The 26,525-nt window shown below is 46.9% G+C and overlaps 2 protein-coding genes across 2 annotated transcripts; one reads left to right on the top strand and one right to left on the bottom strand.

Moving 5' to 3' along the window:
- Positions 1–7,163: 7,163 nt before the first annotated feature.
- On the top strand, positions 7,164–11,132 carry LOC123070021 (cytokinin riboside 5'-monophosphate phosphoribohydrolase LOG). Its single transcript, XM_044493027.1, has 7 exons — positions 7,164–7,449; positions 8,078–8,175; positions 8,796–8,826; positions 9,428–9,527; positions 9,652–9,722; positions 10,495–10,638; positions 10,735–11,132. The coding sequence occupies exons 1-7, from the start codon at positions 7,276–7,278 to the stop codon at positions 10,834–10,836; spliced, it is 720 nt and encodes a 239-aa protein (XP_044348962.1). The 5' UTR covers positions 7,164–7,275; the 3' UTR covers positions 10,837–11,132.
- Positions 11,133–12,544: 1,412 nt separating this feature from the next.
- Positions 12,545–16,176, bottom strand: LOC123070020 (protein arginine methyltransferase NDUFAF7, mitochondrial). Its single transcript, XM_044493026.1, has 10 exons — positions 15,801–16,176; positions 15,633–15,694; positions 15,401–15,544; positions 14,881–14,991; positions 14,606–14,801; positions 13,994–14,052; positions 13,853–13,905; positions 13,561–13,783; positions 13,128–13,236; positions 12,545–13,031 (listed from the first exon to the last, which is right to left on the bottom strand). Exons 1-10 carry the CDS (start codon positions 16,084–16,086, stop codon positions 12,769–12,771), a joined length of 1,506 nt encoding a protein of 501 aa, XP_044348961.1. The 5' UTR covers positions 16,087–16,176; the 3' UTR covers positions 12,545–12,768.
- Positions 16,177–26,525: the final 10,349 nt, after the last annotated feature.

Genomic DNA, 26,525 nt, shown 5'->3' with positions numbered 1-26,525 from the left:
TTGATGTTAGGGCCAAACCAATTAGAACTATGTTTGAAGGAATAAGGACTAAGCAAATGATCAAAAGGCAGAAGACCAGGGAAAAAACAGAGAACAGCAGGTGGATGATCACACCCAACTATTCAGAGAAACTAGAGGAGAATAAGAAGTATGCCAAATTTTGTGAGGCACATAAGGCTGGTCCTGACATTTGGCAAGTGTCTAGTAAGTAAAATCAGTACTGTGTCAACCTAGATACTAACTCATGTGACTGCGGGAGGTGGGACATGACAGGTGTGACATGCAGTCATGCAATAGCAGCAATGAGCAAGATTCACATGCACCCAGAGGACTATGTGCATGAATTTTTCAAAAAACCACTATATATTGAAGCATACAAAGACATAGTGTACCTGTCCCTGGTCCTGGATTCTGGCCTGACACCCATACTCAGGATATTGAGCCACCAGTGTTCAAAGAAAAAGCAGGGAAGAAACAAACAGCTAGGAGAAAGGGCCAGTTTGAGGTGCCTGCACCAAAAGACACAAGCAGGATGGGAACAATTACATGCAGCAATTGTGGTCTACAGGGCCATAGATTTACTTACTGTGGGACAGCTCTAAACCCAAGTCTTCAGATGAGAAAGAACTTACACCAGGTCATTTAAAAATGTTGCATTCTTTGTTTAGTTAATAGTTGTTTAATTATGTACTAACTATCTTAATTCTGTCATGCAGGAGAATAGAGAAATTTTTAGGGGTTCCTCTAGTGCTAGTCATCCACCTCCAGAACCACCACATCAACACCAAACTTCACAGAGGCCAGCCTCATCTACTCCACCTCCTAAAGCAGTGAGGAACAGAAAAACAGCAGCAGATAAGAGAGCTTCAGCATCAACTATTTCTGCAGGAGCAGCCAGGTCTTCACCAGCACCTCCAACAGGATCAGCATCAACAAGAGCTCCAAGAGGATCAGCATCAACAAGAACATTCAATGCACCAAGAGCATCCACTGCAGAATCAGGGATATTAGCAGGCAAGAGGAAGAGGAAACCCCCTAGCAAGTTTGCACTATATTTTAGTGCTAGTGGAAACCATTGAAACTCTGCTACTAGACTGCTTAAATTTGTGGCAATGTGTTCTACTACTTAGTTTGATTGTATGGTACTAAGTTTGTGCTGTGCTACTAGACTGCTTAAATTCAGACATGTGAACTTGTGTGCAATGTGCAATGTTGAATGTATGGGTTAAGTTTGTTTTATTTGTTTTACTTTGCCATTTGTGCAGTTTAGGTGCATGTTTTAATTTGTTTTTTTGTTTTACTTTGCCCTTTGTACAGTTCAGAAGTGACTGCCAAATTCATTTTAGAAAAAAAATATGCACAAAAAATGTCTGGCCTGGGCTCGAACCCAGGACCAGTTGGTTGTAACCATGCGTTCAATACCAATAGGGTAGTGCTAGTGATTTGTTTGCATAACATCGGCCAAACTTATTATATGTTGCCCACCACGTCGTGGAATAAACCCAGCCATTTCGGATTCTACGAGTTTATTACGTGTCCACCCACCACGCTCTCTGCTCACTCGCCCACTCGCCGCTCGCACCGCCCACTCCGCTTCCCCCTCTCTCCTGTCGAAATCGCCGCCGACAACCACCGCCACCGCCGTCGCCATGGACTGGCAGCTGGCCATCGAAGCTCTCGCCGGCAACAACCAGGAGATGCGCGCGCAGTACAGGGAGATCGCGCGCTGGTTCCCCAGTCTAGCGATGATGAGGAACCACGCCCGCGGCCTCGTGAAGGTGATGACAGCTGCTGAAAAGCAGCGCGCCTTCCCTGCCGGCCGCACCATCCCGCCGCCGTCCCTTCTGCTGTGGGCAATGCGCGAGGTGGAGCGCTCCCCCGACCCCAGGCAACGCGCCCGATGGTGGATGTACCGCTCATCCACCACGCCGCCGGCCGCCGCGGACCACGTCACCGACGCCGTCCTCGCGCTCCCAGCCCCAATCAACAACGCCTACTGGGACAGGCGCAATCCATGGGTCCTTGACCCCTCTGACGACTCTGACGGCGAGTCTTCAGACGACGAGTCCTCTGACGATGAGTCCAGTGAAGATGATGAGGACGAGTCGTCTGACGAATCTGACGAGGTGGATGAGGTCGTCGTCCTCTCCGACGACGAGCCTGAAGTGCAGATGCTGGCTCCCGTCCTCGACCCCGTGGAGGGGGACAGGAACCTCCCAATCCACGTGGATGCACTGCCGGAGGTCGATCTCCCAGACGGCGTCGTGGTGAAGCAAGAACAAGATGGCGGCGAGGAAGATGTGGTGGAGCCGGCGCTGGGCAAGAAGAAGAGGGCGACCGTGACTGCGGTGCGCCGCTCCCATCGCCTGAAGATGCTGAAGAAGGAGGAGTGAAGTGCTGCCTTCAGTTAGTTCAGTGCAAAAAAATTCAGTTTCGTCAGTCCTGGACTTTCATAAGTTCAGTAAGTTCCTAGGCTCAGTTTCGTTAGCACTATCTACTTGCTATCTATGTCAGGCACTATCTACTACTAGTTGCTATCTATGTCAGACTATGAATGGTAGTACTATCTATCTATGTCAGATTATCTATATATGTTAGTTGCTACTTGCTACATATGTTAAGTTATTTGTCACACTATCTAAGCTACTTCCACTCTGCTATATATGTTACTTGCTGCTTTCTACTTCCAACTATGTCACTACTGTCAGTTATCCACACATGATATATGCAGAGTAAAACAGACTCATCATAGATAAAACGTTCTTACTTAATTAACTTAGCATGAGTACTCACTTAGCATAGTAGGTCTTAACATAAAAGTCATTACATCATAGATAAAACCAACTAGTTCTTAAACCATAAGAGTACCTCCCTCCCTCATACCATTCTGAAAGCACATAAAACTTTCCCAAAATATACACCTAACATGCATGACATTCCAAGGCCAGCTATATATATAGGCCTACTAATTACTTAACCCACACACCAAGCACTTCACTCATTCATAATTGCCTTGATCCTCTCCAGCTTATCTTTGCTGGCATGCCCAGCATTGACCAGATCAGCAATCAGATACTCCAGCTTCTTCTTCTCTTTCTTAAGTAGGTCCCTGTCCCCCTCCACTTCCTTCATGGCCTTCCTCATGTTCTGAATGATATCTGCTTGGCTTTGAAGAATGCACCTTTGCTCCTTGGCCAAGGACCATCCACCCACTCCACAACCCCACAGTTCACACCTACATCCTACAGAAGCAATTATTTATAATTAAGCACAAATCACTTAGTAACAAACTTAGTACAGATAACCAAAGTTCACACCTACATCAATATGCTCTCTGAATTAGCATCAGACATAAATTCAGTTAACAGCTATATTTAGCATCTGACATAAACTTCGAATCAAACCTAAAGCAACTTGGAATCTCCAACTTGGATGAACTAACCCTAACCCTAACTCTGTTCCACCATTATGCACTTACAAAGAGCTGAGGATCCATTGAAACCATGTTGATGTCCTCGTCCGAGCTCTCCTCGTCATTCCAGGATGGCATCCTCAACTTCTACCGGCAGCAATGGCCGCGGCGGCGACGGCGACAGCCTGACCTAGCTCAGAGCACCAGGGAGAGGGGAGAGGATGAGGACGAGTGAGAGCAAGCGAGGAGGAAGAGAATGAGCGAGTGGCTGAGCTCGCTCGCTTTCACTTATTGACCCGACCGACAGCGGCCGTTCCGACAGGGGACGGGCCGTTAACGGCCGTCCGCGCACGCCGGGCGTCAGTTAGCCCGCGTGGCAACTGTTGGCGGGCCCAACCGGTCAGAATAGGGGTTAGCGCGGGCAAAGCGAGCGATTACGCGAGTTGGTAGTTTTTTGCCACGACTTAGGAAAAATTTGGTAGTTTTTCGCACAAAAACGTAGAGTGGTAGTTTTCTGTCACATTTCCGGCAAATGTGGTAGTTTTTGGTTAAATACTCTTGAAAAGGTAAAGAAGAAACTGATTAATGTTGCTGTGGCCATACGATTTGGCCATGCCATGCCACTCTTGGTTCAACAACAAGAACAAAAAAGCAAAGGTGTAGTAGTACGACGATGTGACTGTACGTCCAGCTGGGACAGGAGGATAGGACTCATCAGGACGCACATCTGGAACATGTGCAAATCTCAACCGTAAGCTCGCCACGCACCGGCAAATTCTGCGGCACGACAACATAAATTAGGTTTGGAAGCGCAACAGGTCCGATCTTCTCGGAGGTGAATTTTCATAGAGGTAATATCACCAGGAGTTATAGAACTTGCTCTGTATGTTCAGTTTGGTGCTAGAACTTTGAAAATACGGATTTTTGGTTACCCAACTTGTGTTCTGGTGCAAATACGGTCACAAACGTGTACGTGGGCGTATCCGCTGCTTGCGTGCGGCGGCGCCACACATGCATGAGCCCACTCTCAGCGACTCTTGGGGGCGGATGTGTTAGTGTGACATGTGTGATGTCCTTTTTACAGAAACACCCTCTTTTTGATAATTATGTCTGTGTAATTCATTCGCACATGCTAATAAATATAGGTAATTAAGTATGTCTATGTGTGACCCACCTGCCAGTGGACAGGAGAAAGATTTGAAGATTTAAAAATTAATCAACCTCTTCACTGTTGTTGTAGCTTTGGCTAGTAACACACGGACACGCCTCGTACCCAGCCGCCGCCTCCAACGTAGCGAGCTGCCACCTCCCCAAAATTAGGGTTCTTTGCCTCCCACCGGCGCTGGTGCCGGTCCGTCCCGTCTCCGGTGGCCTTAGGGCCATGGAGGCGGAGTGGATCTCGGCCCTTGCCAGTGGGAGGGTTTCGTTTTCATATTTTTTTTTGAGCTTTGTTAGGGTTTATGTCATGTTCAGGAAGCCAGACGGCGGCGGCTCCCTGAAGATGGAATAAAGGTCTTCCCGTCTAGTCCCCGTTCCGGTGATGTGTGTAGCATCATCGGTGGGCTTGTGGAGGTGTGTCTCCGGCGGATCTGTCTTTGGTGGATTTGCTCGGATCTGTTTGTCGTTCGTCTTCGTTCGTGTGTCTTCAGGTTGGATCCTTTTGATCTACACTCTTCATCTGCGGCGGTTGCTGTTCTGGTGCGTTGGTTCCATGGGGCCTTAGCACGCCGACTTCCCGACTGTCTACTACAACAATGTTTGCCCGGCTCTGTCGAGGGAGGGGCGATGACAGCAGCGCGCCTTCGGCTCGCTTCAGTGCTTGTAGTCGTCGCTAGGTGGTCTACGGTTCTGGATGAAATTTTTATTATTTCTAGTGTCCGTTGTACTACCATGATTGAAGATGAATAGACTGAAAGTTTTTCCGCAAAAAAAAATAAAAAAATCAACCTCTTCACTACGGTCTCACGTGCTAAACACCACACCGTTGGTCCTTTGCTGTCTAGTAATGAGATGCATCTGTTGTTATATTGTTTAACCCGACAAATAAATTCATTCTTTCAGCCTAGGGGCGGGTTAGGGTTTGACGGGGTGGTCGGCATTTTTTCAGCCTGGACAACAATAATTTCAAGCATATACAAAGACAACGATGATGTTAACAATAAGCTTGCTCTAATATCAAGTTATCTAAACGAAATTAGAGGGTGCACAACTTTTTTAAATTTCCGCTCAAATATTTTATGGTTGATTTGAACTCCTGTGTCAAAATGGACTTGGATCACTTAAAGATAAAATTCAATTTTGTACTGCTGCGGTAGATTAGTTTCCTTCACACCTCTAGGTCTAGAATTCAAATCATGAGGCACAAACATTTTGATTATTTTTGTACCGAATGTGTTTTTTTTTGCCAAAAATATAACCTACACAAGATTCAAACCTGGGCCAGTTGCTAGTATTTAATGGACTAACATCAGGATAAAAATGATATATTCATTAAGCACTATGTTTTATTTTATCTAGACTTTTCAATTTTAAATTATTTCAATTCAAACAAAAAATAGATGATTTGCCTGAAAGAACTTTTAACCATTTCGAGGGTGAGCGATTTTTTTGCCATTCAGAAATTCGTACTTATTCATGTGTCTAAGGAGAAACATAGAATTTTATATGTTGGCAACGACGACAACTCGAGGATGAGCGGATATTTTTCACCAGAATTTGTTCAAATGGGTTTAAAATTCAATTTTTTTGCGTTAAAATATATAAATTGAAACTAGAAAAGAACAAAGATTGGGCACGTTCCAGTCGTTAGTACTGCGCATCAAGTAGGTGACCATCTAAACTTTGCTTTGACTATATAGAAAAATAAGTTAATTCTTTTTTCTGAGAAGTAAGTTAATTCTTTTTAAAGACGTGCTTGGTGTAGTGGTTGGCACAGGCCATGTGCTTGCATGGCATCGCGAGTTCGAGCCCCAAGCTGCCATTTTGTTTCTCAATTCTATGTCAAGCGTGACGTGCACGGCACATTTTTAGTTCTCATTTCACTGTCAAGCAGGACCCACATGTGCTGATAAGGGGGCTTCTGTGCAATTAAATACAAACGTGGGGTGTTTCTGCACAAATGGTTCCGGTCAATGACAGTGGACCATAGCCATGTTGGCTTGCCAAGTAACCGCAGGATACGTCCAGATACGAATAAAGTGACCGTATTTGCACGAGAATGCAAGTTAAATGACCACACATCCGTATTTTTAAAGTTCTATCACCAAACTGAACATCCAACACAACTTCTATGACCTGTGGTGATATTACCTCATTTTCATACTACCACTCGCGTTGTACTGCAGTTGGTTGTTCGTTGGGATCATCTACTGCTACTACTACCCCTAGATAGAGGAAGAGAATGCCACGTTTCTTGTCTCGGTCTCTCTTAGTACACACAAAACCACCTAATTTACTCAAACTGAACAAAAATTAGCACTAAATGTGAAAACTCATCAAAGCCGCTAAATACCAAAGGGTTAGAAAGACCCCAAACAAATGAAACACAAAGCCAGGAAACATTTTTCACCCTTTTTCATGTCGTCATAAAATAAAAGAAGAAGAAACCAGAGAAAGAGAGAGAAAAGTAGCAGTTGAGGGGAAGAGAAGAGAAGACAAGGCCCCAACAATGTTGGACCCACCAACCAACACCCATCCATCCATTCCTCCTCTATAAATGGAGGCTTCCCCCCACAACATCCGGCTCAACTCAGGTCTCCAAGTCACAACCTCGCCTCCCCTACCACCATCAGCACCTACCCGAAGCCAAGAACCACCTTCCGCCCCTCCACCCCCTGGCCGCCCCAACACCGACGGATCAGGCGATGGCAGTGGAGGCCATGGCAGAGAAGAACACCGGCGCCGGCGTGGCTGGCGGAGTAGCCCCGGAGAGCGGGGACAGGCGCTCCCGCTTCAGGCGGATCTGCGTCTACTGCGGCAGCGCCAAGGGCCGAAAGGCCAGCTACCAGGACGCCGCCGTCGAGCTCGGCAAGGAGCTGGTACTTGGTCTCCCCTTCTCCCCCTCCCCCTCCCCCCTGTCACGCTTACGCTCACGCCCACGCCAAGGCTCGGCTCCATAGAAATACAATCTTTTCTTTTGGGTTTATAAATTTTGGGGCAACGGAAATCTTCTTCGATCTCCCCTCTTTTATTTCCTTCGCCCCCACATGTTGGCCTTCCTGTTCGTGTTTGTTTGGCGATGGCACGTCACTAGCTTCTGCCTGCTGGCTGGCTGCTGAGCTGTAGAACGTCGTGGGGTGCACAGCGCACTGCATCTATCTGCATGGATCACGCCCGCATGATCATACCTCACGCGCCACGCTGGTAACATAGTAGTAGCGCCATCACGCCTCACGCACCGCGCGCGCTGGACAAATCACAAATGGTACTAGTACTTGCTACAAGTTGCTGCATCCGTTTGCCATTTCTGCTCTCCCAAATGGTCCGTCATGGTCATGGTCATGGAAGACAATGATGGCTTGCTTGCTTGCTTCCCCCAAGGAACAATCTTTCATGTTTTGCTTATTGCATATACTACTACTATTTCAACACAATAAATCCAACCTTAATTTGATTTCTTGTTTTTTCTTTTTGAGAAGATAATTTGATTTCTTGTTTGCGTTGCAGGTGGAGAGGGGCATCGACCTGGTCTACGGAGGAGGCTCCATTGGGCTCATGGGCCTGGTCTCCCACGCAGTCCATGATGGAGGACGCCATGTGATTGGGTAACTTCATTTCATTGCCTCTCTCTCTCTCTCTCTCTCTCTCTCTCTCTCTCTCTCTCTTGCTTGTTTGCACAGCATGCAGGTGCTCTATCTATCTATCTATCTATCTTGTTTGATGAGTGGTGTTCCTATGCGTGCATGCTCCCTGCGCCTTCTTTGTAGTAGTACGTATCAAAATGGCAGGCAGCCTTTGGTTTGCTTTGATCTTGGGCCAGGGCCAGGGCCAGAGGGGGCAGCAGTGGGAGGCATTTTGAATGCGTCTGGGTTCCATTCACAGGAGTGGAACCACCTTTTGGACTCGCTTCCGAAAGGCTCCTAGCCTGCATGCTCCAAATGGACGACTCCTCTTGGAGTGCCCCTTCTCTCCTCCCTCGGCTCCCTCTAATTATTGCCTAGTACCATTCCACCAGTGCTCATTCAGTCCATCTCTCTCTCTCTCCCTATACATGCACAGCTAGATTAAATGTGATGTGCCTACACTAGGAGGGAAGAGTAGTGGGCATTGGTTTTGGTTGCCAGTTTCTCGCCATGGCAAAAAGCTGTGGCCTTACTTACTGTTTGACTGCTTTATGCTAAAAACTGACGTGTCTATCTGTTTGCTCTTCTCTTTTGTCCGGCAGGGTCATCCCCAAGTCCTTGATGCCCAGAGAGGTGAGCGATCCATCTACTCCCCCATTTGGTTCATGTTTCTACTTTTACTCCGTTTTGCTAGGCATGCGTGCGTGCGTGCGTGCCATATCCACTTCAATTCTCTCTGCATTTACGTTGCTCACATGAATATGGTGCGCCGGTCCAAGACCAATGCGTGCTCCCTTTTAAATGTACCACTACGACTATCAATCCAAAACTACTGCCCCGCTTGCCTTGCCTTTGGACTTCACCGGATATGCAACCTACTCTAGCTGAACATAGTAATAACTTGAGTTTTTTTACTACTACTACTACTACTACTACTACCTAGATGAACATAGTAATATAGTAGCACTTTTACTAACTGTCCTTGTTATTGACCAAGGTACTACTAGTACTATATGATTAGCTCATGCAGGTGCAGTACGTACCGTACAGAAATGTGTGTGCGGTGCTTTGCATGCAAATTAAGAACTTCCTTTTCTTCTCAGGACCTTTTTCTTTCGTTGCATTTGCTAGTTTCAGTAGAGGGTTTTGAACACATGATTTAGTTGGAAGCTGAAATGCGCAACCATTGTTAGTACTGCCTGCTTAATATTCCTCTCACTGCTTCAATCTTCAGGTCACTGGAGAGCCTGTTGGGGAAGTGAGAGCCGTCTCTGGCATGCACGAGAGGAAGGCCGAGATGGTTCGCTCTGCTGATGCTTTCATTGCCTTACCCGGTACGTATGAGAGAATCTTATCTTAGTTGCTCCCAACATGGATGGATCTCCTGTCATGTGTGATTTGAATCACTGGATTCCTCAACGCAACATCTGAAAATCTGCATTTCTTGCACCACCACAGGTGGCTATGGGACTCTGGATGAGCTGCTCGAGGTCCTCACCTGGGCCCAACTTGGGATCCACAAGAAGCCGGTAACGACCAATTCTGGTTCCTTGTAGCAGCAGCATCAAGAATTCGATCGCCTCAAAAGCTTAATTATATGCTCATGATTGCGCGATAGTTTAACCATCATGCGTGCTGCCTGCATGTTTCCGAATCCCTTGCTTGTCTGATCTGCGGCTATCCAGGCAATTAGTTTAGGCCAAAGTCGTTTAGGCCTTGATTGTGGCTCGGTGGTGCTCCCAGTCCCATCCCCCATGTGATTGGCTGGAAGCTTTCGCCATCTAGAGGATGGCAAATTATTGATCAATACTACGTAGTAGTTTAAGCAGCCTAGCATCTCAGAGACCAACATATAAGTTTGGGGAGCATGCGATCCGCAATCTCCATTGTTTATAGGTATTATTAGAATTTAGAATGATGTTTGGAGGATCTTGTGCCAGTCGGATTTACGTTGAAAAAGGAATGTATTGTTGGCATCTAAGGTAGACGACCCATCCACGAATCACAAGTTGTAGAGGAGTGGACGGTTTGAATAATCTCTTTAATAACTATAGTAACGAATGTTCTCCACTTCGATTCATCATATCTATCACTATTATTTGTGCTTGAGGGGCCCTATCAAATGTTGTATTCCATCATATCTAGGTGGAAGAAATCTGTTATGCCGAATCTTAATGCTTAGATCCCCCTTTTACTATTCTTTCTCAATCAATACAGTATTACAGTAGAGTAGTAGTAGGCATTAGCAGTAACTAGTAGGGGTTAACGACTGATCTCTTTTGGTGGATATTGACTGAGCAGATCGGGCTGCTCAACGTGGATGGGTTCTACAACTTCTTCCTGTCCTTCATAGACATGGCCGTGAGCGAAGGATTCATACAGGAGGACGCGAGGCACCTCGTCATCTCAGCTCCTACCGCCAAGGAGCTAGTTCTCAAGCTCGAGGTAATTATATACAGAACCAATCAATCAATATTGTTACTGTTACGTGGCCACCGTCAGTCAGTGTGTTGACATGTAGTAGTATGCATGAATTTGCAGGAGTATGTTCCGGACTACGAGATCGGGCTGGTGTGGGAGGATCAGGGCCAGATCACGCACGGGTTCGCGCCGGAGCTGGAGCCCGGCATTGCGTCGTCATGATACAATTCATGGTGGAAGCGTTTCTGGACTAAGTAACATCTGACCGTGCAAACAAAAAAGAAAAAAAGGATGGGAGTGTGCTAGTCCTTGTCAGTCGTAGCTTTTGTGTGTCACTGCCAGTGGCATGACAGTGTTAGCATTGAGTAGCAAGTAGTGGTGCGGTTGATGATGGCGTTCTTTTGGTCGTAGCTTAGGTAGTAGAAGGAATGAAGGGATTGCATGTACAAATGTGTTATGTAGGAGCAGCAGCAGATGTGTGTTCCTTAATTATCAATCAAGAATGGGAAATTCGTCTCGCTCTGTGTGGGTCATGGACGATGTGGAAACAAATGATGATTCAAGTCGTAACGGAAGAAACGAACAGTTTGTAGGCCAATGTGTCCTAGACTCGATGAAGGAGGAGGATCCGTGTCGTTGGTGGAAGGGGCACATCGTGCGTGCGCTTTTGGAAAGCGGGGGCTGTCGCCGTCGCGCGCACGAACGCACGCACGCACGTCGGCGATGGGACCTGTCCCTCCCGACCCGTGCGGAGGCAGAGGAGAGGCACTGAGAGAGGTCCGTGTCGAGATCGTGTGTGTGTCGGCAAGGGACCGGCAGACACCGGTGGGCCTCGCGGCGGCGACAATGCGGCTCCCGCCCGTGCCCGTGCCCGTGCCCGTGGATGGATTGCCTGCCGCACGCGCTTCCTTCCTTCTTTCTTTCGGTTGAGACGCCGTTTTCTCTCGTCTTCCTCCTCCAAAGGCAGGAAGAATCTGCTGCTGCGGCCCATAAAAGGAGACTGGCTTTGGCTGGACTGGCTAAGGTTTCAACTTCAACAGGCTGCCCTTCCTTAGTCTATGCGGCCGGTGCAGCAGGAATGGCCATGGGATGTGAAAGGAATGGCCATAGGATTGTCTTGTTTAGGCGCGCGCGCACGTACTACGTGATATAGTTTATTCAACGAGTTCTCTTCATTCAGCATAGGATATGTGCATATTCGTGCGGTTTCCTCGATGCTCTCTTTCTCTTCTGTTTCCATGGTTCGGGGCCATTTTCAGCACACGCTTTTCCGTCTTCGTTGCCTGTCTTCTCTCAATAATTGCCTTTCTACCATCTTTCGTTACACATCACCACACCAACGCCCCTAAAAAAGAAGCAGCACCATCTTTACCGATCGACCTCACCCTGTCAGTCACCCACCCTTTCTCCATGGATTCCTCCCGATGGGTTGTTGGTTCAACACATCAACAAGTATTACTTGTGCTACTCAGCAGAAATTCAGACGACTAAATCAAGTAAATGAAGCTAGCCTTCCTCCATCTCAGCTCTTCATATCATATCGCACTTTCCACTTCTCCACCTGCCGTGGATGGATTCGACGCTTGTTGGTGACCAGATCAACTCCCTCCCTGTGGTCACCACTTACCAGTGTGTTTCTCTGAGACTACGTAAACTAGTACTGCTTTTTTAACAAGATGCCAAGTTGGAACAATGCATGCAACCAGGGTCGGTAGGTCCTTGTATCTTCTGCGACTGCTTCAGTCAGTATGTCAAACACCAAGAATTCCTTGTTTCTATCGAATAAATACTTGCTTGACTGCCAAAAATGCAGACTTTCAAACTGGATGCACCTACCTGGACTGGTTCACGGTAATACATGGACCAGGCACTCGACAAAACTTCACCAACAATGCAGCAAGAGACCGAGAAAAATCATAGCACGACCCGCTGACGACAACACTGTGATTATATAGTACGTACTTCTACTAGGACTAGGAGAGCAACCCGACCAAGTACTAGCATACAAGGAAATAGCCTACCCAAATAAGCCTGCTCTGAACTCAACTGTCTATATCATCAAGTTCAACAGGAATTGCAGAGGGTCTCCTTATTTTTAGTTTTTTTTTTCATCACTGGTTAACAGATTACACAAAGGAAAGGGATCACCGTTTTTCACTCGAATGGAACAGGCGAGCCTTGCTTCTTGTTGACAATGGCCATGGCCAGGTACCTGCTGCCCATGCCGATGGGCGTTTGGTCATCAGGCCCTTCCCAGAATGGGGCTTCTCCGTCTCCGACTAGACGCCAGTAGCCTGTCCTCAGAGACTCCGCCTGCTTCTCGTCACAGTTTTGCATAAGGGCTTCCACCCGGAAGTTGATACCAAGAGAACCCAGCAGCTGGGATTGAGTCATTGGCCCATGGACGGAAATATCATCTGCAAAGATAACAACAGACACAAGCCTGGTAAGAAATGCTTGCCATGCCATGAAAAGTACAAACAAGCAATAAGAGTTCATAATACAGTGCAAACCTGAAGCTTCCTTGGCAGAGTGCTTGATCGCAGCAAAATCAACATAGGCACTGAGATCAGCAGACCCAGGGTCGTCTAATATGTGAACGAATTTGTGTTTGCGGATTGCCTGCATATATATCATTGTTTTCTTAATGTACATGTCATTTATTCAAGAGACTAGTCTATTGCTTACAGAATTGATATTCGTAAAAGAACAGTCCATGAGATAATTCCTTGTGCAAGCACATTATATATAAAACCAAATACTGTACAAAACAAGGAATAGAATTTGGGTATCATGTGAGCACCAAAGACTAGCCAGTCTACTTTTAGCAATTTATTTATGTCAAGAGAGCCACAGGGGCAGGACTAGCTGGAGCTTTGTACACACTACGGTCAACAACTTCTTCAGTTCAACTCAGGTGTAGCGAAACAATTTTAAAATGCAAACCTGAAGACTATCAGACACTATTCCATTTTTGCCATAGTCAATGATCAGAGCACCTCCGCCATCTGAGCTAATTCGGTCTGCGATCTGTTCGCTAATCTCCATTGCTTTTGGGCAGACTTCAATCTGCTCAACCTTCTCGAGCTCCTCAGGACTAGCCCATTCACAACGTTTGGAGAGGAAAATCAAAGAGGCTGTAGGCTGCGGAGACAGAACAAAGCGAAACCTGCTACGAAGTAAGAATTACACATTTACTTAAGGTTAATAATACTTAACTAAGATTTGTAAAACCTACGATGAGTCTCCTGCGAGATCCACCATCTTTTCACACCAGCCGCGTGACCCTTTCTGCAGGAAAAAATGGTTGTTCAGTGGAACGATTGCACAGTAATTAATCTTTAAGCGTGATAAAATCTGAAACAGATTGCTCACCAACCTGAAATTGATGGATTGGTAAAGCATCAAAGAATTCATGAGCAACAATTATGGTGGGGACTGCAGATAAGACACTTAAAAATAAGGCAAACAAGAGAAACCCCAAAAATATGTTTGAAACACAAAAACTTGAAGATACATAAAGGCAACCCAGTTTCAGAATAAACCATACAACTTGTAGAAGAACACTAAAGGCAGTCCAACAGAGAGATTACAAGCATCAGAAGCTAAAATGTTTAAGCATCGACATACACCAAGTATCTAAGCTAGCAAGCAAATAAGCAATGGCAGCATAGGTGCTTGAAGATCATCCAACTAATTGGCAACATCATTAGCAAGTTGAGGATAATATATATTGTGCGATTGTGTTGCTTTCAAAAGGAAATCAACGATAGATCCGTCTATTTTTGGTCCATGTCATTATGTACTTTAGCACATTCTTTACCACAACAAATGAATCAGACCATACTAATTCCACAAATCTCATGGTATGGTTAAAAGATGAATGACAGTATAAGAGTTTATCATACAAGTGCCTAGATGATATCCACAGTTATACCATAGAGGTTAAGTACTTAGAAACATGAAATTTGTAGCTGAAAGAGCCCCTTACATCCTGAAGGAACCTGTTCGAGGGAGGCGTGCCAATAAACAGGGGCTCCACAAAGCTTGCTAACTGTCCTTTTTTCATCACCAACAGATTCATCTTCACATTTCAGAGTATTGTACTGCACCTTTTGCAATGTAGGGCTACATTCTACCAAGTTAATGTTGAGCGCCTTAGTGAAATTAACAAACTTTGCTGAGCCCTATTGAAATGGACATATGCATTAAGAAACAGGACAGTAGAAGTTCGACAAAGGAGAGACACAAGCAAGAAAACCATACACGAAGTAAATCTGCCAAGAGAGTTCCTCGTCCTGGGCCAAGCTCAATCAAATTCACCTTCTCTGGTTGCCCCATTTGCTCCCACAGACACATCGCCCACACACCAATCAGCTGAGGCAAAGCAGCAAAACATTATTTACTCTTATCTCATAAGCCATAGCATAAGATCAACCAATCGAGTAAATCAACCACTGGTCAAATTAAATTCACCATACGAATATAAAACACTTAATACGATTCTGAATATCATAGTTTCCAATAATACTATAGTGGTGCAGCAAAAATGATGTGCAATGGAAGTGCACAAACACAAAAAATTACAATGCCTCACAACCATTCATAAATATCACGTGGTGTATCGTTGCATTGTTATACATGAAACAGATAGTCCATCTCTCTGCCATGCCATCACTGAATTTCCAAGTGTGGCACATTACATGATTCTAAAACCTGTACTCGCAAAAAAAAAGATTCTAATACCTGAATGCTGGAAGACAAACAGCTAGGGAGCACCACTTACCTCTCCAAACATCTGGCTGACCTCTGGTGAGGTGATGAAATCCCCAGACTCCCCAAACACATCGCGATTCATGTAGTACCCAGACTGTGGGTTTGTAAGCACCTCCTCCATGTACTCAGCTATGCTGATCGGCCCACTCCGGAACTAACCTTCCAATGACAACCGAATCACATTTCCACACTGCAAGCAATGGAGATTAAAGACTAATAATGGGCGGGGGAACCATCGATACCTTTATGATGCTCTTAAGGTGCTTGACAAGGTTAGAGTCCGACGACGGCTCGTGAGAGTGCTCTGCCGCATAGACCAAATGTGCATAATCAGAAACACTAAACCCCAATGTGCATGCGCGTAACATGTGAAAAAATGTGAATGTGTATGAGAGTGAGAGGGGTGCGACCTGGGGGGCTGTATAGACCGGCGCGGTCCACAGAAATGCTGAGCCTGGCGCCGGAATCGCTTGATGATCCCTGGAGCTTGTCATCCTCCGCCTCATCGTCGTGGGCACCGACGGAGGACGGTAGCGGCGGGGACGTCGGCGTGGACGAGAAGCGCGCGAGGAAGGAGGAGGAGGAGGATATGTAAGGAGGGAGGGTCCGACGCGTGGATGGGCCGGCTCCCCCACTGCAGCCGGTGAGGCGAGGGGCCAGGCGGCGGAGCAGAGCGGCGGCTGGGCTCCGAAGCATCTCGACGGCGAGACAGAGGGAGTAGCTGAAGTGCTGGTGGGTTGGGCCGGAGAGGGGGTAGGACGACGACGGGTTTCGCTCCAAAGCCCAATGAGGCTGGCCGGGCTATCACTTTGATTACCCTATATATCCCTAAAAAGAAATTGATTAATCCTATGGCCGCGGCAGGCGCAAGACGGCACCGCCGTCGCCTCCGCGCCGTCACATTAGAGCATCTTCAGTCGTTGGCCCATCAAGGAGTGCGTAAAATGGTCATCTGGGGCGAGCCGGCGCAAAAAATCAGCCTGAGGGCGAGTGGCTTCCTAGCCGCCGATCCCAGGGCCGCCCCCCAGACGCAGTTTATGTTTTAAAAAAAAGAGTATTTGGCAAAATTCGGCTAAAATTTGGTAAATTGGGCATATATTCGACATGTTCGACATTTTTACATAGCAAAGTTATTAAAAAAAGGCCACAACTACAACTATGGGCTGAAGAAGTCGTTGAGCGCGGCGAAGTCGCCGCCGTCGCCGTCGTCGTCGGCGGCCTTCTCCTCCTTGACGCGGCCGCCCCTGCTGGACCCCTGCCCGGCGTTGCCCTGGCGGACCGGTGGCGGTGGCGGCGTGTCATCGTCGTTGCTATCGTCGAGGACGATGACGCCTCCCTCGTCGCGGCCCCGGCGCCGAGCTTCGAACTGCTCTAGGGCGCGGCGCTGGCGCTCCATCTCCATGTGCACCCAGTCATCGCGCGCCCATTTCAGGGCCGCCGCGTCGTCGAGCTCCCCGTCGCCGGGCTCCGTCTTCACGGCAGGGAGCCCCGGCTCCTTTTTCACGGCCGCGAGCCCCGGCTCCGTCTTCGGTTTGATGAAGCGCGGAGGAGCCAAGGAGGAGGCTGAAGGAAATATGCCCTAGAGGCAATAATAAAGTTATTATTTATTTCCTCATATCATGATAAATGTTTATCATTCATGCTAGAATTGTATTAACCGGAAACATAATACATGTGTGAATACATAGACAAACATATAGTCAGTAGTATGCCTCTACTTGACTAGCTCATTAATCAAAGATGGTTATGTTTCCTAACCATAGACATGTGTTGTCATTTGATTAATGGGATCACATCATTAGGAGAATGATGTGATTGACATGACCCATTCTGTTAGCCTAGCACTTGATCGTTTAGTATATTGCTATTGCTTTCTTCATGACTTATACATGTTCATGTAACTATGAGAGTATGCAACTCCCGTTTACCGGAGGAACACTTTGGATGCTACCAAACGTCACAACGTAACTGGGTGATTATAAAGGAGTACTACAGGTGTCTCCAAAGGTACATGTTGAGTTGGCATATTTCGAGATTAGGTTTTGTCACTCCGATTGTCGGAGAGGTATCTCTGGGCCCTCTCGGTAATGCACATCACTATAAGCCTTGCAAGCAATGTAACTAATGAGTTAGTTACGGAATGATGCATTACGTAAACGAGTAAAGAGACTCGCCGGTAACGAGATTGAACTAGGTATTGGATACCGACGATCGAATCTCGGGCAAGTAACATACCGATGACAAAGGGAACAACGTATGTTGTTATGCGGTTTGACCGATAAAGATCTTCGTAGAATATATAGGAACCAATATGGGCATCCAGGTTCCGCTATTGGTTATTGACCGAGAATAGTTCTAGGTCATGTCTACATAGTTCTCGAACCCGTAGGGTCCGCACGTTTAACGTTACGATGACAGTTTTATTATGAGTTTATAAGTTTTGATGTACCGAAGTTTGTTCGGAGTCCCGGATGTGATCACGGACATGAGAGGAGTCTCGAAATGGTCGAGACATAAAGATTGATATATTGGACGGCTATATTCGGACACCGGAAATGTTCCGGGCGTTTTTGGAGAAAACGGGAGTGCCGGAGGGTTACCGGAACCCCCCGGGAGAGTAATGGGCCTTATGGGCCTTAGTGGAGAGAGAGAGGGGCGGCCAGCATGGGCCGCGTGCCTCCTCCCCCTCTGGTCCGAATTGGACTAGGAGGGGGGCGGCGTCCTCCTCTTTCCTTCTCCCTCTCCCCCTTCCTTTCCCCCTCCTAGTAGGAGTAGGAAAGGGGGATTCCTACTCCTACTAGGAGGAGGACTCCTCCTCCTTGGCGCGCCCACAAGGGCCGGCCGACCTCCCCCCTTGCTCCTTTATATACGGGGGCGGGGGGGGAGCACCCGAGGACACATAAGTTGATCTACGGATCATTCCTTAGCCGTGTGCGGTGCCCCCCTCCACCATATTCCACCTCGGTCATATCGTCGCGGAGTTTAGGCGAAGCCCTGCGCCGGTAGAACATCATCATCGTCACCACGCCGTCGTGCTGACGGAACTCATCCCCGAAGCTTTGCTGGATCGGAGCCCGGGGATTGTCATCGAGCTGAACGTGTGCTGAACTCGGAGGTGCCGTACGTTCGGTGCTTGGATCGGTCGGATCGTGGACGTACGACTACATCAACCGCGTTGTCATAACGCTTCCGCTTACGATCTACGAGGGTACGTGGACAACACTCTCCCCTCTCATTGCTATGTCATCACCATGATCTTGCGTGTGCGTAGGAAATTTTTTGAAATTACTACGTTCCCCAACAGTGGCATACGAGCCTGGTTTTATGCGTAGATGTCATATGCGCGAGTAGAACACAAGTGAGTTGTGGGCGATACAAGTCATACTGCTTACCAGCATGTCATACTTTGGTTCGGCGGTATTGTGAGATGAAGCGGCCCGGACCGACATTACGCGTACGCTTACGCGAGACTGGTTTCACCGTTACGAGCACTCGTTCTTAAAGGTGGCTGGCGGGTGTCTGTCTCTCTCACTTTAGCTGAGTCGAGTGTGGATACGCCCGGTCCTTGCGAAGGTTAAAACAGCAGTAACTTGACGAACTATCGTTGTGGTTTTGATGCGTAGGTAAGAACGGTTCTTGCTAAGCCCGTAGCAGCCACTTAAAATTTGCAACAACAAAGTAGAGGATGTCTAACTTGTTTTTGCAGGGCATGTTGTGATGTGATATCAGCAACTGGCAGGAGCCATATGGTTGTCGCTTTATTGTATGAAATGCAAACGCCCTGTAATTGCTTTACTTTATCACTAAGCGGTAGCGATAGTCGTAAAAGCAATAGATGGTGTAACGACAACGATGCTACGATGGAGATCAAGGTGTCGCGCCGGTGACGATGGTGATCACGACGGTGCTTCGAAGATGGAGATCACAAGCACAAGATGATGATGGTCATATCATATCACTTATATTGATTGCATGTGATGTTTATCCTTTATGCATCTTATCTTGCTTTGATTGACGGTAGCATTTTAAGATGATCTCTCACTAAATTATCAAGAAGTGTTCTCCCTGAGTATGCACCGTTGCGAAAGTTCTTCGTGCTGAGACACCACGTGATGATCGGGTGTGATAGGCTCTACGTTCAAATACAACGGGTGCAAAACAGTTGCACACGCGGAGTACTCAGGTTAAACTTGACGAGCCTAGCATATACAGATATGGCCTCGGAACACGGAGACCGAAAGGTCGAACGTGAATCATATAGTAGATATGATCAATATAGTGATGTTCACCATTGAAACTACTCCATCTCACGTGATGATCGGACATGGTTTAGTTCATTTGGATCACGTGATCACTTAGATGACTAGAGAGATGTCTAGCTAAGTGGGAGTTCTTAAGTAATATGATTAATTGAACTTAAATTTATCATGAACTTAGTACCTGATAGTATTTTGCTTGTCTATGTTTGTTGTAGATAGATGGCTCGTGCTGTTGTTTCGTTGAATTTTAATGCGTTCCTTGAGAAAGCAAAGTTGAAAGATGATGGTAGCAATTACACGGACTGGGTCCGTAACCTGAGGATTATCCTCATTGTTGCACAGAAGAATTACGTCCTGGAAGCACCACTGGGTGCCAGGCCTGCTGCTGATGCAACTGACGACGTTAAGAACGTCTGGCAGAGCAAAGCTGATGACTACTCGATAGTTCAGTGTGCCATGCTTTACGGCTTAGAACCGGGTCTTCAACGATGTTTTGAACGTCATGGAGCATATGAGATGTTCCAGGAGTTGAAGTTAATATTTCAAGCAAATGCCTGGATTGAGAGATATGAAATCTCCAATAAGTTCTATAGCTGCAAGATGGAGGAGAATAGTTTTGTCAGTGAACACATACTCAAAATGTCTGGGTATAATAATCACTTGATTCAACTGGGAGTTAATCTTCCTGATGATAGTGTCATTGACAGAATTCTTCAATCACTGCCACCAAGCTACAAGAGCTTCGTGATGAACTATAATATGCAAGGGATGGACAAGACTATTCCCGAGCTCTTCGCAATGCTAAAAGCCGCGGAAGTAGAAATCAAAAAGGAGCATCAAGTGTTGATGGTTAACAAGACCACCAGTTTCAAGAAAAAGGGCAAAGGGAAGAAGAAGGGGAACTTCAAGAAGAACAGCAAACAAGTTGCTGCTCAAGAGAAGAAACTCAAGTCTGGACCTAAGCCTAAAACTGAGTGCTTCTATTGCAAGCAGACTGGACACTGGAAGCAGAACTGCCCCAAGTATTTGGCGGATAAGAAGGATGGCAAAGTGAACAAAGGTATATGTGATATACATGTTATTGATGTGTACCTTAGTAATGCTCGTAGTAGCACCTGGGTATTTGATACTGGTTCGGTTGCTAATATTTGCAACTCGAAACAGGGACTACGGATTAAGCAAAGATTGGCTAAGGAAGAGGTGACGATGCGCGTGCGAAATGGTTCCAAAGTCGATGTGATCGCGGTCGGCACGCTACCTCTACATCTACCATCGGGATTAGTTTTAGACCTAAATAATTGTCATTTGGTGCCAGCGTTGAGCATGAACATTATATCTAGATCTTGTTTGATGCAAGACGGTTATTCATTTAAATCAGAGAATAATGGTTATTCTATTTATATGAGTAATATCTTTTATGGTCATGCACCCTTGAAGAGTGGTCTATTTTTATTAAATCTCGATAGTAGTGATACACATATTCATAGTGTTGAAACTAAAAGATGCAGAGTTGATAATGATAGTGCAACTTATTTGTGGCACTGCCGTTTAGGTCATATTGGTGTAAAGCGCATGAAGAAACTCCATACTGATGGGCTTTTGGAATCACTTGATTATGAATCACTTGGTACTTGCGAACCGTGCCTCATGGGCAAGATGACTAAAACGCCGTTCTCCAGAACTATGGAGCGAGCAACTGATTTGTTGGAAATCATTCATACTGATGTTTGTGGTCCAATGAATGTTGAGGCTCGCGGAGGGTATCGTTATTTTCTCACCTTCACCGATGATTTCAGCAGATATGGGTATATCTACTTAATGAAACACAAGTCTAAAACATTTGAAAAGTTCAAAGAATTTCAGAGTGAAGTGGAAAATCATCGTAACAAGAAAATAAAGTTTCTACGATCTGATCGTGGAGGAGAATATTTGAGTTACGAGTTTGGTTTACATTTGAAACAATGCGGAATAGTTTCGCAACTCACGCCACCCGGAACACCATAATGAAATGGTGTGTCTGAACGTCGTAATCGTACTTTACTAGATATGGTGCGATATGATGTCTCTTACTGATTTACCGCTATCGTTCTGGGGTTATGCTTTAGAGACGGCCGCATTCACGCTAAATAGGGCACCATCAAAATCCGTTGAGACGACACCTTATGAACTGTGGTTTGGCAAGAAACCAAAGTTGTCGTTTCTTAAAGTTTGGGGTTGCGATGCTTATGTGAAGAAACTTCAACCAGATAAGCTCGAACCTAAATCGGAGAAATGTGTCTTCATAGGATACCCAAAAGAGACTATTGGGTACACCTTCTATCACAGATCTGAGGGCAAGATTTTCGTTGCTAAAATCGAATCCTTTCTAGAGAAGGAGTTTCTCTCGAAAGAAGTGGGTGGGAGGAAAGTAGAACTTGATGAGATAACTGTATCTGCTCCCTTATTGGAAAGTAGTTCATCACAAGAACCGGTTCCTGTGACAACTACACCGATTAGTGAGGAAGCTAATGATATTGATCATGAAACTTCAGATCAAGTTTCTACTGAACCTCGTAGGTCTACCAGAGTAAGATCCGCACCAGAGTGGTACCGTAATCCTGTTCTGGAAGTCATGTTACTTGACCATGATGAACCTACGAACTATGAGGAAGCGATGATGAGCCCAGATTCCGCAAAATGGCTAGAAGCCATGAAATCTGAGATGGGATCCATGTATGAAAACAAAGTATGGACTTTGGTTGACTTGCCCGATGATCGGCAAGTCATTGAGAATAAATGGATTTTTAAGAAGAAGACTGACGTTGATGGTAATGTAACTATCTATAAAGCTCGACTTGTTGCAAAAGGTTTTCGACAAGTTCAAGGGGTTGACTATGATGAGACTTTCTCACCCGTAGCGATGCTTAAGTCTGTCCAAATCATGTTAGCTATTGCTGCATTTCATGATTATGAAATTTGGCAAATGGATGTCAAATCTGCATTCTTGAATGGATTTCTAGAAGAAGAGTTGTATATGATGCAGCCAGAAGGTTTTGTTGATCCAAAAGGTGCTAACAAAGTGTGCAAGCTCCAGCGATCCATTTATGGACTGGTGCAAGCATCTCGGAGTTGGAATAAGCGCTTTGATAGTGTGATCAAAGCATATGGTCTTATACAGACTTTTGGAGAAGGCTGTATTTACAAGAAAGTGAGTGGGAGCTCTGTAGCATTTCTGATATTATATGTAGATGACATATTATTAATTGGAAATGATATAGAATTTCTGGATAGCATAAAGGGATACTTGAATAAGAGTTTTTCAATGAAAGACCTCGGTGAAGCTGCTTACATATTGGGCATCAAGATTTATAGAGATAGATCAAGACGCTTAATAGGACTTTTACAAAGCACATACCTTGATAAAATTTTGAAAAAGTTCAAAATGGATCAGGCAAAGAAAGGGTTCTTGCCCGTGCTACAAGGTGTGAAGTTGAGTCAAACTCAATGCCCGACCACAGCAGAAGATAGAGAGAAAATGAAAGATGTTTCCTATGCTTCAGCCATAGGCTCTATCATGTATGCAATGCTGTGTACCAGACCTGACGTATGCTTAGCAATAAGCTTGGTAGGAAGGTACCAAAGTAATCCAGGAGTGGATCACTGGACAGCGGTCAAGAACATCCTGAAATACCTGAAAAGGACTAAGGATATGTTTCTCGTATATGGAGGTGACAAAGAGCTAGTCGTAAATGGTTACGTCGATGCAAGCTTTGACACTGATCCGGACGATTCTAAATCGCAAACCGCATACGTGTTTTTATTAAATGGTGGAGTTGTAAGTTGGTACAGTTCTAAACAAAGCGTCGTGGCGGGATCTACATGTGAAGCTGAGTACATAGCTGCTTCGGAAGCAGCAAATGAAGGAGTCTGGATGAAGGAGTTCATTTCCGATCTAGGTGTCATACCTAGTGCATCGGGACCAATGAAGATCTTCTGTGATAATACTAGTGCAATTGCCTTGGCAAAGGAATCTAGATTTCACAAGAGGACCAAGCACATCAAGAGACGCTTCAATTCCATCAGGGACCAAGTCCAAGTGGGAGAGATAGAGATTTGCAAGATACATACGGATCTGAATGTTGCAGACCCATTGACTAAGCCTCTCTCATGAGCAAAACATGATCAGCACCAAGACTCCATTGGTGTTAGAATCATTGCTATGTAATCTAGATTATTGACTCTAGTGCAAGTGGGAGACTGAAGGAAATATGCCCTAGAGGCAATAATAAAGTTATTATTTATTTCCTCATATCATGATAAATGTTTATTATTCATGCTAGAATTGTATTAACCGGAAACATAATACATGTGTGAATACATAGACAAACATATAGTCACTAGTATGCCTCTACTTGACTAGTTCATTAATCAAAGATGGTTATGTTTCCTAACCATAGACATGTGTTGTCATTTGATTAATGGGATCACATCATTAGGAGAATGATGTGATTGACATGACCCATTCCGTTAGCCTAGCACTTGATCGTTTAGTATATTGCTATTGCTTTCTTCATGACTTATACATGTTCCTGTAACTATGAGATTATGCAACTCCCGTTTACCGGAGGAACACTTTGGGTGCTACCAAACGTCACAACGTAACTGGGTGATTATAAAGGAGTACTACAGGTGTCTCCAAAGGTACATGTTGAGTTGGCATATTTCGAGATTAGGTTTTGTCACTCCGATTGTCGGAGAGGTATCTCTGGGCCCTCTCGGTAATGCACATCACTATAAGCCTTGCAAGCAATGTAACTAATGAGTTAGTTACGGAATGATGCATTACGTAAACGAGTAAAGAGACTTGCCGGTAACGAGATTGAACTAGGTATTGGATACCGACGATTGAATCTCGGGCAAGTAACATACCGATGACAAAGGGAACAACGTATGTTGTTATGCGGTTTGACCGATAAAGATCTTCATAAAATATGTAGGAACCAATATGGGCATCCAGGTTCCGTTATTGGTTATTGACCGAGAATAGTTCTAGGTCATGTCTACATAGTTCTCGAACCCGTAGGGTCCGCACGCTTAACGTTACAATGACAGTTTTATTATGAGTTTATAAGTTTTGATGTACCTAAGTTTGTTTCGGAGTCCCGGATGTGATCACGGACATGACGAGGAGTCTCGAAATGGTCGAGACATAAAGATTGATATATTGGACGGCTATATTCGGACACCGGAAGTGTTCCGGGCATTTTCGGAGAAAACGGGAGTGCTAGAGGGTTACCGGAACCCCCCCCCGGGAGAGTAATGGGCCTTATGGGCCTTAGTGGAGAGAGAGAGAGAGAGAGAGAGGCGGCCAGCATGGGCCGCGCGCCTCCTCCCCCTCTGGTCCGAATTGGACTAGGAGGGGGGCGGCGCCCCCCTCTTTCCTTCTCCCTCTCCCCCTTCCTTTCCCCCTCCTAGTAGGAGTAGGAAAGGGGGAGTCCTACTCCTACTAGGAGGAGGACTCCTCCTCCTTGGCGCGCCCACAAGGGCCGGCCGGCCTCCCCCCTTGCTCCTTTATATACGGGGGCGGGGGGGGGGGCACCCGAGGACACATAAGTTGATCTACGGATCGTTCCTTAGCCGTGTGCGGTGCCCACCTCCACCATATTCCACCTCGGTCATATCGTCGCGGAGTTTAGGCGAAGCTCTGCGCCGGTAGAACATCATCATCGTCACCATGCCGTCGTGCTGACGGAACTCATCCCCGAAGCTTTGCTGGATCGGAGCCCGGGGATTGTCATCAAGCTGAACGTGTGCTGAACTCGGAGGTGTCGTACGTTCGGTGCTTGGATCGGTCGGATCGTGAAGACGTACGACTACATCAACCGCGTTGTCATAACGCTTTCGCTTACGGTCTACGAGGGTACGTGGACAACACTCTCCCCTCTCGTTGCTATGTCATCACCATGATCTTGCGTGTGCGTAGGAATTTTTTTGAAATTACTACGTTCCCCAACAGAGGCGCGCCAGCCGCCCTCATTGATGACGATGCCGGTGCTGCGAGTGCGTCGGCCGAGCGGCGTCTCTGCTGCGGGCTCGGCCTTGACAACGAACATCGCCGGTGAGCCGGAGGAAGGGGAAGAAGAGCAGGAGGAGGAGTAAGAGGAGGAAGTCGAGGAGGAGCCGAACCACTTGGGCATCCATTGCCCGGCGCTCCGGCGGTGGACCAGGGCGGCCGCCGCGACAGGGTATGCCAGCGGCGGGTCATTGCCGCCCTCCAGGTACTCCAACACGTCCTGGAGCGTGCGGCCATACGCGGGGCCCCTTGCTGTCTTGACGCTGCCCACCACCGGCGCCCGGTTGATGGATGCCAGCCTCTGTTCCTGGTGATGCTAGAAGTACGCCGCCCATGACGCGTGATTGTCGGCGGCGTACTGGGAGAGGGCGTGCTGCTCCTCTGTCAGGGAGGCTTGCACGCGGCCGACCTCGGCGGCGAAGAAGGCGGGGAGCGCCTCGACGTCGGGCACCGGTGGAATGGGGACACCTCCGTTGCTGAGCCTCCACCCCGTCGGCCCGACGCGCATGTCCGGTGGCGCCGGGATGTTCGCCTCGAATAGCATCCAGGACTCCTACTCGTGGAGCAAGCGGCAGCCGAAGCCATTGGCCGCCGCCGCGTCGCCGGGGAATCGCGCGGCCATCGGGCTTGGGAGAGAGGGAGAGGGGGAAGAAGCGTCAGCGGGAGCTCGGCTTCGGTCGGCGGGGCGGCTGTGGACTAGTGTGGCCAGAGGCGAGGGAGGCCACCGGTTTATATAGCCCCGCGCCGTGTACGCGTGGCGGGAGGGGAGGCGTCGCCGCGCAGCCCGTAATGAGGAATCAATGGCAAGGCTGACCGGCGGCAGC

The sequence above is a fragment of the Triticum aestivum genome, chromosome 3B (assembly GCF_018294505.1).
Source record: "Triticum aestivum cultivar Chinese Spring chromosome 3B, IWGSC CS RefSeq v2.1, whole genome shotgun sequence".
Lineage (NCBI taxonomy): Eukaryota > Viridiplantae > Streptophyta > Magnoliopsida > Poales > Poaceae > Triticum > Triticum aestivum.
Note: the sequence above shows the minus strand (reverse complement) of the source record. Positions and strands in the feature narration are given on the sequence as shown.